Source organism: Canis lupus, chromosome 5 (assembly GCF_011100685.1).
Source record: "Canis lupus familiaris isolate Mischka breed German Shepherd chromosome 5, alternate assembly UU_Cfam_GSD_1.0, whole genome shotgun sequence".
Lineage (NCBI taxonomy): Eukaryota > Metazoa > Chordata > Mammalia > Carnivora > Canidae > Canis > Canis lupus.
The window spans coordinates 82394027-82406820 of NC_049226.1; the positions used below are offsets into that span (position 1 = coordinate 82394027).

At 42.8% G+C, this 12794-nt stretch overlaps 1 protein-coding gene across 6 annotated transcripts in view; it reads right to left on the minus strand.

The window, feature by feature from the left end:
- Positions 1 to 2: 2 nt before the first annotated feature.
- Positions 3 to 12794, minus strand: part of CTCF (CCCTC-binding factor) — a 55320-nt gene continuing 42528 nt past the window's right edge. For 3 of the 6 annotated variants that reach the window (XM_038538596.1, XM_038538597.1, XM_038538591.1), the window contains 5 exons: positions 9626 to 9786; positions 8929 to 9111; positions 8246 to 8381; positions 2710 to 2874; positions 3 to 1523 (listed from right to left, as the gene is read on the minus strand). In XM_038538596.1, coding sequence (XP_038394524.1) covers positions 1339 to 1523; positions 2710 to 2874; positions 8246 to 8381; positions 8929 to 9111; positions 9626 to 9786 — 830 coding nt within the window. In that variant the 3' untranslated portion in view covers positions 3 to 1338. The remainder of the gene's footprint in view (positions 1524 to 2709; positions 2875 to 8245; positions 8382 to 8928; positions 9112 to 9625; positions 9787 to 12794) is intronic. The other 3 variants (XM_038538593.1, XM_038538592.1, XM_038538595.1) reach the window with 3 other exon arrangements.

The window sequence follows — 12794 nt, forward strand, 5'->3', positions numbered from 1 at the left end:
AGTGTCTGGAGCACTTGTTAATCCGTTATGATTTATTAGCTGTACAGCAGTAGATCCTCCTCCCCAGCTTTCAACCCCATTACATATTTTATTACAGGTCTCATGTTGGCGTCCTAAAATAATGAAAAATATCACACAGTACAGCTAAGTACAAAATGCATCAACCTAGAGTCTGATAGCTAACTGATGGCTCTTTTAAAAGCAATACACAGAAGAAAAAAGTGTTTGAAATCAGCAAGACTGAGGCTCTCTAAAAAACACATTTCAAACATGTGACAGTTCATGTGCAAGAATCATTTTTTAGTTGGTTTTGTTTCACATTATTATTGTTTATTATTTTTATTTTTTTTGCAGATCCAAAGTTTAAATTACTGACCTAGTGAAATTTTCTGGCCCAGCTTTTAAGGGCTGCTGTGACCCACTCATAATCACCCTTCTGCTTGAACAGAGGAGTCATAAAACACAAAATTCAGCTACAAACAGAGCAAAGAAAATGTAGATGGGAAATCATAACTGAAAGTTAATTGTACAAGGTTCAAATGCTGGCTCCATGGGCTGGAAATCACGATCTTCCACGTGGGTGTCCATCACTAGCGGGCAGCAGTCTGGGTGCCATTCTGCTACATGATTGTGATCCAATTCCTTGTCAACATTTACACACTACAGAGTCTGTGGTAACTTAATTTGCAAGTAATTAAAATGCTGGGTTTTCTTACACTGCACTTCTTTTCAACCTCTTAATTAATGGAAAAGATTAAAATGTAAAAAAAGTTATTTACAAGCTTGACCATACCAGAAACTTTGCCAAGAAAGAGGCAAAGCCTTCAGGACAGACACCGACTGCAGCATGCCGTACTACTGGTGTGCAGCTGGCTCCGAGCAAAGGGAGTCAGGGAGAAGCAGAAGCAAAAATCAGTTTAAAAGTGTAAGTCCTTCCCAGTCTGCATTTACAATTAAAAACTCTCCTGGGAAGAAGACCTAGAACTCTGGGAAACCCGGTGGCCATTCTGGAGTGGTTTACCATAGCAAGAGAGAGGGTTCAATGTCTCTGTTTCCATCTAAGAAAACCAGTTAGGCATCAAGACTGTCCTCAGCACTTCATAGTAAACCCTTGGGGACTCAGAACATTCCATGATTTGCTAACATCAAACAGCAAGTTCTAGTAAAATCACATTTTTCTAACATCATCCTTGAAGTTTTAGTTCGCAGTATGTTTGGTAAAATGGTGTAAAATGATGCTTTTCCCAAAGCCAAAAGAAGAAAGAAGGGAGAAAAATTAAGATGCGGGCCGTTTAAACACAGCCCAGAGCAGTCTTGGCGATGAGCAAGGCCCCGCCATCACCGGTCCATCATGCTGAGGATCATCTCGGGCGTGAGGTCTCCGTTGGGGGCGTCTGTGGCAGCTGGTTGAGCCTCCTCTTCCTCCCCCTCTACGGGCTCTGCATCTGGCTCTTTTTTGACTTCAACTATAATGTTCTCAATTGCACCTGTATTCTGATCTTCCACTTGGATGATGGCTGTTGCTGGCAAGAAAGAGCATGAACAAAACAAATGCTCCATTAAAGCCCCTGTAGATTGCAAGGGTCCTGTCAAACTCGAAACTAAATGAATGTCAGCAGTGTAGGAAAGTCTTAGCAGCAGAGCAAGTAAAAAACGACGTAATGATCGAAAATACTGCCATTCATAAAGCCCCAAAACGGTAGAAACTATCAAAAAACTAAATGCTGACATTCATCTTCACATGCCTCCCAAATTCCATATTAAAGGCCTTATTAGTTTTACTTAATGTCATAAAATTGAGCTTTGCACTAGTATGAGATAGGCAAAAGACGCCGAAAGCATGTGACTAAGAATACCTCACCATGTGTGTGGCGCAGGGCTGTTAGAGATGAACCGCCTATAGCAAGAATAGCCATCTCAGATCCTGAAGCCTCCCACACCCAGAGCCCTCCACCAGTATTTCATTCTGGTGTGTGCAGGTGAAATGGCTCCAAGAGTCTATAGTCAACCAACCCCCTGCTCCCCTGCAATAGACATCTATCTACACATGAGACTCCGGGAGTACAATAAAAACTAGATTAAATCATGCATTTGTTAAAGAAAAACGCTGCCGGCTTTCAGGATATCCACAGCAACAAGGAGCAGAACACAGACCCGAGTGCCCCAGGGCCTGCTGTCACAAAGGTCGAGGCCAATACAAGACTGCTGCCCACTGCCATTTGTAGTGTGAGGTGGTGAGAAACACCTCTACTGTCTGTGTCCTCTCCCAAATCAAAAGGCCAGCACTTGAATCCACAGGCCTGTAATTCTTAGGAGAATGGATCATAGCACAGAAATTGCTTTATCCTTCTTCCTTTAAAATTAGGCTTTTTTGCGTTTATTACCATATCACTTCTGCCAGCGGGGATAGGACTTTGATTGTTTTGCAAAAACCCTCCCACATTAAAAGTACCCATCTTGTAGAACAGGAGTACCCTTCTACTCTGGACTACTTCTCCCTGAAGCAGAATAGGCTCCCTGGGTCTTCCTCACGTGGTTTCCAGTAAAAACTAAATAGTAAGTTCCTAACAGTTTGTTCCTGGTGTTCTTAACTTGTTCTCAAGGCTTAGTTCCCATCATCCCCCAAAACAAGGGCCTGGGCCAGCTCCTCCAACATGTTGGGGGGAGGGTGCCAGCCTCCAGCCTACTGAGCTGAGACAAGTAACTTACGCTGGTTCTGTTTGGGCTGGTTGGTTCTGCCAGGAGGGCGTCCTCTCCGCTTCTTGGCAGGTGGTGGGGCTGGGGTCACAGGCTGAGGCTCTGGCTCGGGTTCAATTTCCACAGCAGGTTCTTCCTCATCCTCATTGTCATCCAGGTCTGGCTCAGCATTTTCTTCTCATGAAATCAGAAATAACAGGTGGGGAGCCAGGGAAAAGTATGGTAGAAGAAAAATATGACACATCCACACAAAACCACATATTCTGTTAAGTCTAGTTATGTATTTATTTTTATCAAAGAAGTCCGTTTAAAAATACTTTTGCTAGAAAATTTTTGCTATTTACCTTGAAAAGAATAAACTGGTATTGTGCTAATAATAATATGTAAATTGACCTGAAGACTACTATTCCTATATTACTCTTTTCTCTTAGCTTTAGACATTAAAATATTGAATTTCAAATTAAGCGGCAAATCCATCATGCTCCAGATACCTAACAATGCCAATGTTTAAGTTGAAAACATATGTTCCTTCTATTATGCAAGGATAAAGCAGGTTACTAAGCCTAAGGACCCTTGAAGATGTGCTCCTGATTGATTCTGAGTAGGCAAGTGTATGTGTGTGTATGTGTGTGTGTGTGTGTGTGTGTGAGAGAGACAGAAGTTCCTAGGACTATAACTGATGGTTTTCTTTTTTTTTTTTTTTAATATTTTCTTTTTTCTTAAAAATTTTATTTATTCATGAGAGACACAGAGAGAGAGGGGCAGAGACACAGGCAGAGGAGAAGCAGGCTCCATGCAGGGAGCCCGACGTGGGACTTGATCCCGCGTCTCCAGGATCGCATCGCAGGCTGAAGCGGTGCTAAACTGCTGAGCCACCTGGGCTGCCTTTCTTTCTTTTTTTTTTAAAGATTTATTTGAGACAGACAGACTGGGGGGTGGAGGTGGGGGGTTGGGAGGGTGGGGGGGAGGAACAGAGGGAGAGGCAGACAGAATCATAAAGCAGATTCTGCACTGAGGAGGGAGCCTGATGTAGGGCTCAATCCTAGGACTCTGAGATCATGACCGGAGTGGAAATCCAAAGTAAGCCACTCAAACGACTGAGTCACCCAGGTGCCCCCTGAGGATTTTTTTTAAGGCCAAAATTTTGGACTTAATTCTTAACTATGCCAGGTTCAATGGGTCATTCTTTTTTTTTTAAAGACTTCTTTTTTGTTAAGATTTTATTTATTCATGAGAGATAGATAGATAGATAGAGAGAGAGAGACACAGGCAGAGGGAGAAGCAGGCTCCATGCAGGGAGCCTGATGTGGGACTCGATCCCAGGTCTCCAGGATCACGCCCTGGGTGGAAGGCAGGCAGGCACTAAACCGCTGAGCCACCAGGGCTGCCCCCCCGTCTTTTTAAGGTTTTATCTATTTGAGAGAAAGCAAGAGAGTGAGCATGAGTGGGGGTTGGAGGGAGGCAGGAGGGAGAGGAAGAGGCACACTCCCCACTCAGCAGGGAGCCCAATATAGGGCTTGATCCCAGGACCCTGAAATCATGACCTGAACTTAAGGCAGATGCTTAACCCACTAAGCCACCCAGGAGCCCCTCAATGGGTCATTCTTAACTCCCTAATTTTCTCCCTGATGCCATCATCACATAAAAGGAGACAGGACTATTGTATAAAGAATACCGACAGGGACGCCTGGGTGGCTCAGCAGTCTGGCACCTGCCTTTGGCTCAGGGCGTGACCCTGGAGTCTCGGGATCGAGTCCCACGTCGTCGGGCTCCCTGCACAGAGCCTGCTTCTGCCTCTGCCTGTGTCTCTGCCTCTCTCTCTCTCTCATGAATAAATAAATTCTAAATCATGAATAAATAAAATAAAAAAAAAACCCCACCTGGCAAAGGGATGCCTGGGTGGCTCAGTGGTCGAGCGCCTGCCTTCGGCCCAGGATCAAGGCCCACATCGGGCTCCCTGCAAGGAGCCTGCTTCTCTCTCTGCCTATGTCTCTGCCTCTGTCTGTGTCTCGAATGAATGAATGAATGAATGAATAAATAAATAAATAAATACATATAAAAAAATCTTAAAAAAAAAAAAGGGGGGGGCAGCCTGAGTGGCTCAGCAGTTTAGCGCTGCCTTCAGTCCAGGGCCTGATCCTGGAGACCCGGGATTGAGTCCCACATTGGGCTCCGTGCATGAAGCCTGCTACTCCCTCTGCCTGTGTCTCTGCCTCTCTCTGTCTCTCATGAATAAATAAATAAAATCTTTAAAAAAAAAAAAGAATACTGACAGGCAGCTTTGAATCCCTTACTAAGTGTGTGACCTGGGACAATGACCACAGTGAACCTCAGTTTCCTGATATCATCTCTAAAGCACCTCCAATCTACTTACTAGTGATTTGAGGATCAAAAGGATTGAACTACAATGCATGTAATAATCATGCTCTGAAACTTACACTCTACTACACAGGCACAGCTCTCGTTTGCACCATGCATCAGTTTTAAGTTTCTCCATTATTCCATTTAGGCTTTATTATTTCATTTAGTAAGAGATGTTACCCTCATTGTATAGAAAAAGTGACAAGCTAAATGATTTAAGGGACAGCTAAACCACAGCAGCCAGAATCCAACCTCTGGCCTCGGTCTAGGGCGGTTTCGCTGCCTGGCCCTGGAGGCAGCTGAGGAATCCTGCTATCCCCCTCACCCTTACCATGGCACACAAAGTATCCTCCCTGCCTTCCTCTGAGAAGCACAGGTTATGCCCTCTTTCTCAGAACTAGACATATTTAGAAATCTGGGAATAAACACCTCATCTCCAGGAAAAAATGCCTTATTTGTCAAATCTTAAGTGAAAATGTGGGGAACATACTGGTATGTGGCAGTGTGTTAAGAACGAGATGAGAAAAAAAAAAAAAAAAAAAAAAGAACAAGATGCTTCCCTCTTGAACTATTTAAGCCCCCTATTGCCTAAGTTGGCCCAGTGCCTAGAAAACCAAACAAATTCAGTCAGAAGTGTGTGTGTGGGGGGGAGGCACACAAAGAAGGTTAATAGGGTCAAAGGCTTATTGGCTTGGAGACATTCTGGCAAAAAGCCTTGAAAATAGCAGTATATTCTGCTGGTCCATCTCTGCAGATGGCCAAACAAGCAGAACATCTGGGAGAAGACAAATATGACTGTGTGGCCTTGGTCAGCAGAGGGATGGAAAGCCCAGACTTTCTGGGGTGATAAAAAGACACTAGGTATAAGGCCTAGAATCCAAGTGTGCCCTAAAGCCAGCAATGCAAAAGACAAAAGAAGGAATTGCAGAAATCTATTAGGAACTATCAGTAAAGATACGTCATCAGAGCTGAAAGATGTTCTGGCGACGCATAATTAGGCAGTGAAGCTGATCTTACTGGGAGATGAACCACAAAAGTCAACAAGGTAGTACCATAACCAAGAAGGCTAAGGGCCAAAATCTGTGGCAGTAGGAGGCTCTGCAACCAGAAGCACCTACAGGGATCCCTGGGTGGCGAAGCGGTTTGGCGCCTGCCTTTGGCCCAGGGCGCGATCCTGGAGACCCGGGATCGAATCCCACGTTGGGTTCCCAGTGCATGGAGCCTGCTTCTCCCTCTGGCTATGTCTCTGCCTCTCTCTCTCTCTCTGTGACTATCATAAAAAAAAAAAAAAAAAAAAAATAGAAGCACCTACAAAGATCCTCAGCTCAAAGTTACCTGTGGATCTCTGGTAGCACTTAAGGACTGTGATTTTCCCCCAAAACTCCCAATAGTCCATTCGTTAATTTCTTGGCCAAAGGGATCCCACAATGGTGTGTGTGTGTGTGTGTGTGTGTGTGTGTGTGTGTGTGTCTGTGTGTGTGTGTTTAAATGATTATTTACTTATTTGGTGGTGGTGGGGTCGGTGGTGATGATGATGGGGTGTGAGCAGGGAGGAGGGGAAGAGGAAGAGGGAGAAGCAGGCTCCCTACTGAGCAGGGAGCCCAACAAAGGGTTCCATCCCAGGACCCTGAGATCACGAACTGAGCCAAAGGCAGATGCCCAACCAACTGAGCTACCCCGGGCACCCCAGTAGAGTATAGTGTGGTTTTAAAAAGTTAAGTAAACCGACATTTTCAAGGAGGCATGTTTACTGAAAACCCAGTGAAGATAATGATTAAAATAGATTTTCTGGAAAAGGCAGCAAAAAAATAAATTACTCTTATGCTTTACTAGATGAATATTGTCCCAGAAAAAGGTAAAGTTCTAACCAGAAAAGGCTTTATTAAAATAAAACACACAAAAACTAAAAGAGACCTTGTTACAGATATAAATACAAGAAAAAAACAAAAACAAAAAAACACCTTAATGCTTTCATGAGCAAGTTATAGACAAAATCAACAGAGACTGAAGTTTTCAAATATGTTCAATCTCCAAAATTTTTATTTATTTTATTTATTTTTTAAAATTATTTATGATAATTTTTATTATTTATGATAGTCACAGAGAGAGAGAGAGAGAGGCAGAGACACAGGCAGAGGGAGAAGCAGGCTCCATGCACCGGGAGCCCGATGTGGGATTCGATCCCGGGTCTCCAGGATCGCGCCCTGGGCCAAAGGCCCGCGCCAAACCACTGCGCCACCCAGGGATCCCTCAATCTCCAAAATTTTTAATCCCTCCCCATTATTACTAACAATGCAAAAGACGAAACAAGGAGCTTTAGAAACACATAAAGCACCATCTATAACCTTGCCAGTCTGATGGTACTTCTGGGGAAGTATATTCCCCAAAACAAAACCCCTTACATGTATCTTTTACCATAAAAAGCTTAAATCTTTAGTCACAGATGTGCTCTCTCAACTACTTGGCCAGTAGCCCAAGCATTCACATTACAGAGCCTAATACCATGAAATGAGCGTGTACAATCAAATGTGACTCCTCCGTTACTGACACTCTTGTTCTCCCTCCCTCTTCATGAGTCTAGCACCTCAAAGAATACCTTCTGCCTGGATTTCATGACTAGAAGTAAAAAAACACCCCCGAAAGCATCAATGGTAGGAAAACAGGCAAAGTGTTACATTATAAAATGGAGAGATTAAGGTAGGAAGAGAAAGGCTGACCTTCATGGATTTGATCAACACATCTCAAGGCTAGGCTGACACAGGCAGTCAAACCAGAAGTTGGTCAAGATGCTTAAGAAACCTTCTTCATGTCCATAAATTCATTGCTCAAATCTAGACCAGCTTCCTAAATGTAAAAGTTATGAACATAGAAAAGAAGCTCTGCTGGCCTTAGAATATCACTAATCTGAGATAAATGAGTTGAGATACTACTTTTGCTTTGGCTGTAAGTGAACATATAACATAGAAGATACTATCAAGCAATGGAACACCAGGAGGAAAAAAACTTGCCCCAGAAACAAACTAGCTGCTGCTGTAAATATGTAACTGGTATTAGAAAGACTAGAGGGTATATATAAAGGAAGTAAGAGTAATGACCTCTCTATCCCAGTATATGCATACATCAATGTACTGGCGACTGGGCACCAAAATCTACCACGGGTAACTAAATCAAGAAATAAGTTACTCACCACTGTCAGAGGAGTCTTCTTTTTTGGAACGCATCTTTCTTTTTCTGCCACGTTTACTCTTCTTTGTCTCCCCACCATTTTCCCCTTCTACGCCATCTGGACCAGCGCAATTGTCAGCATGTCTTGCCATGGTATTCTAACGAAAGAAACAAAATCTTCACTTATGTTACCAAAAAAAGCTGGTTTCAGAAGTTAGAAGTTCTCTTATTTTATTTTAATAAAATAAAAATTTGGGGTATTCATATTAGGTCTGAATGTTCCAGTATGTGCTAATAAGCATATCCTGAACAAGCCTTCCTCATTCAAGGGAAATGGTCTCCATCTGGAAGGGGAAAGAGAAGGAAGGGAGGGAGAGAGGGAGGAAAAAAAAGAGGCCCTCCAAAGAGGAGGGTGGGTCCTCTCTGCAGGCAGGAGGAACACAGGAGACCGAGACCAGCTCCCTGTCCTGTGCAGACCTAACATTGGCCCAAGGGAAGATCCAAGACAGACCTATTCACAGATACTGAGTCCCCCTTCAGCAGAAGGGTTCACACACATATAGAAAACCTTCAAGTGAGTATAAGAGGCCGTTTCCAAATGATACGGCATCTCTGTGCTTATAACCAACTGGCCTGCTTTGCAGTGGAAGATCAAGAACATGCTACTAAGAACCACGATAAGGGAAGTAAAGTTCTGACTCTTACCCGGCGTGTAAATGTTTTTCCACACTTAGAACAGACAAAGGCCGCAGGGACAAAGTTGGGGTCATGATAGCGTTTGAAGTGCATGTCGAGGAGCTGTTTCTGGCGGAAGGTCTTGTCGCAGTGGCTGCAGGCATAAGGCTTCTCCCCGGTGTGTGTACGTTTATGCATGATCATGTGCCTCTCCTTAAAGACAGTGGGTGAAGGAAGAGGCCTCAGAGTCTGTCATAGGGCTGCTACAACAGCCACCATTTGCATACATGTGGTTGACATTGACAGGCCTTTCTCTGAAGGATTTAGGCTTAAAACTGCTGTTCAGAGATTAAAGTTTTTTATTGGGGTGCAAAACTGCTTCCTTAAATCCCAGGACAGATATGCTCCCTCCTATTGGCTGCTTGTCTAGATCACCCGCCAGGCTCCAGTACCACATTCTTCCCTTCCCTCAGGCCCTGGACTTAATTTCCCAGTTCTGAGAAAGCAGCCAATAGTTTGCCTGAGAGGGAGATAGGTTATAACTGAATAAAACATCAGCTGGAGACTGAAGTGATAAAATCAAGAAGTAAGACCTTTGGTGACATTCCTCATAAATCAGTTTGAAAATACCATCTTTAAAAATAGCGTATAAGGAATCTAAAAACCCTCTGATAAAAATCTAACACTGATGGGGAGTCAACTGCTTTCAAACTATGAAGGTCTCTACCTGTCTGCAAGCATAATCACACTGGTCACACTTAAAGCGCTTCTCATTCTTGTGTGACTTCTGATGCTGGATGAGGGCATAGCGCTCATGAAACACAGCATCGCAGTATCGACATTTCTTGCCTTGCTCAATATAGGAATGCTGCTTTCTCAAGTGGACACCTGAAAGCAAAACAAAGCCCAGTTTAACTTGTGAAAACACAAACAAGCATCAATTAATTAATTAATTAATTAAAAATTTCGTTTATCCATGAGAACACAGAGAGAGAGAGAGAGAGAGAGAGAGAGGCAGAGACACAGGCAGAGGGAGAAACAGGCTTCATGCAGGGAGACTGATGTGGGATTTGATCCCAAGTTTCCAGTATCAGGCCCTGGGCTGAAGGCAGTGCTAAACCGCTTGAGCCACCTGGGCTGCCCACAAACGAGCATTTAAACAAGTTAATAATTCATTCTTCTCTGCTTCTTAAAATAATTACTCTGGGTGCTGTCCTGAAAGTGAATTAAAAGGTGAAAAAGAGGGCAGAAAAGTAGCACACGTGAAGTGATGAGCACTGGGTGTTATATGTTGGCAAAAATTTAAATAAATAAAAATAAAAGACGAGGGCAGCCCAGTGGCTCAGCAGTTTAGCACTGCCTTCAGCCCAGGGCATGATCCTGGAGACCCGGGATCGAGTCCCACGTCGGGCTCCCTACATGGAGCCTGCTTCTCCCTCTGCCTGTGCCTCGGTCTCTCTCTCTCTGTGTCTCTCATGAATAAATACAATCTTAAAAAAAAAAAAAAAGATGAAAAAAAAAACAATAGAAGTGGAAAGACTGGTTAAGATATGGAATCAGGACAGGTGAGAGAAGATGGTGGCTTGGAAGAAGCAGGGAGAACTGATAAGAAACCCAGAAAGTAGCATCAATACGATTTATTCACTGAATTCAGATCAAGAAAAAAGGTGAGTGTCAGAGACAACCTCCAGGTTTTGGGGTTTGAAAGTCAAAACCAAGTAGGCAGTTGGGGCCATTTGCTGAGACAACAAACAGTGGAAAAGGACTAATGTCCTCTGTTTTTGGGGAAAGGGAACATGTGGGTCTTAGACCCTCTTGAACATGTTAAATATGAAAAGCCAATGATATCAAAGTGAGAATAAGGATGGCAAGGGCTAGATAAGCCTAGCTCAAAGGAAAAATTTAGAATAGAAACTGTAGTTACAAAGAAAAAAAACCAAACAAACTATAGTTACTAGGATTTAAATTAGACGATAGGAACTGATGAAATCACTAAGATCAAGAAAGAGTATGGGTCATGCTTTAGGAAAACTAAGAGGTAAGGCCAATGGGAGGAAAAAGGTTCAAAACAAGAAACAAGAAAAGGCGGAGAAAGAAGAGTCAGAGAAGAAAGCCAACAGGATATAGTGCCATGGAAACCAAGGGAAGAAAGTGTTTCAAGGAGGATGGCACAGCTTGCTATAAAGAACACTCTACAGAGATCAAGAAAGATGGTAAATGGAATGTTTCCCGCATTAAGCAATGTGGTATTTAGTGATCTTAGGAAATGTCACTGTACAGAATGGGGTGTAAGCTAGATGGGAAGACAATCAGAAACTGAGGAAGGAGAACTGTGAAAGATAGAACTCTTATCTCCTTACCTGCCAATCCTCATAAAAAGTCAAACCTAAACACCCAAGTAACATAACATAACGTAACATAACATAACATAAAATAAAATAAAGTAAAATAATAAAATAATAAGCGAGCTAAAGATGAGTAAGTCCTAGAGATCTACTGTATACCATAATTCTCCTAGTTTATTTTCTAAAATCCTTTTTAAAAATCTTTTATTTATTTATGAGAGACGCAGAGAGAGAGAGGCAGAGACATAGGCAGAAGGAGAGGCAGGCTCCATGCAGGAAGCCTGATGTGGCACTTGATTCCGGGACTCCAGGATCACGCCTTGAGCTAAAGGCAGGCATTCAGCCGCTGAGCCACCCAAGCATCCCCTATTTTTTAAAATATTAAAAAAAAAAAAAAAAAAAAAAAAAAAAAAAAAAAGGGTGGAGGGATGCCTAGGTGGCTCAGCCATTGAGCATCTGCCTTTGGCTCAGGGTGTGATCCTGGTTTGGAGATCGAGTCCCACATCAGGCTCCCTGTGGAGAGCCTGCTTCTCTAACTTTGCCTGTGTCTCTGCCTCTCTCTGTGTCTCTCATGAATAAATAAATAAAATCTTTTTAAAAAAAAAGTTCATTTTTAAGTAATCTCTATGCCCAACATGGGGCTCGAACTCACAAACCTGAGATCAAGTGTCACACGCTCTACCAACAGAGCCAGCCAGGCGCCGCTAATTCCCATAGTTTATAATACTGTGTTACACATTAGAAACTCGCTAAGATGCTAGATTTTAAGTTTTTTTTTTTTTTTTTTAGATTTTAAGTGTTAGCAAAAAAAATTTAATTAAATTTTAAAAATAGCAATAAAAGTTTCTATGTACAAAAATTTTCAAGTTGGGATGTCTGGGTGGCTCAGGGGTTGAGCATCTGTCTTCAGCTTAGGGCATGATCTCGGAGTCCCATGATCGAGTCCCACATCAGGCTCCCTATTGGGAGCCTGCTTCTCCCTCTGCCTGTGTCTCCACCTCTCTGTGTCTGTTATGAATAATTTAGAAAACCTTAAAAAAAATATTTCCAGGTTTCCAGATTATGTTTTAACAGGAAAAATTAGAGACTTAAAGAAAAAAACAGTCAAACCTAGACAGGGAAGATTTTTTCTTTAAGACAGGAGAAATAAAAGCATGTTTAGAGTTGAGGAGAAAGATCTAGGAAAGAAAGCATAAAGAGTTAAGGAGGCAGTACATGACAATATAAATGCTGCAAAGGCAAGAGAGTAGGATCAAGGCACAAATAGGAGTAATGTCAACTTTCTTGTAGCAAATGGGCAAAGAGAAGATGAATGCAGACCGGTTTGTAGGTTTGATAACAGGAATTTAGGTGTTCCAATCTGTTGCCTTTACTTTTTTTATGAAATAGGAAAAGAGGTCACTTACTGAGACCAGGGAGGTGGAAGGAAAGGGGGAGGAAGGATTAGAGGCGTAAACAAAGTTCAGGTGATTCACCCAACTTTGAATCATTGCATGGTGTCTCCCACATAGCAGGCACCCAAACATTTGTAGAATGAATGAATGACTGAAC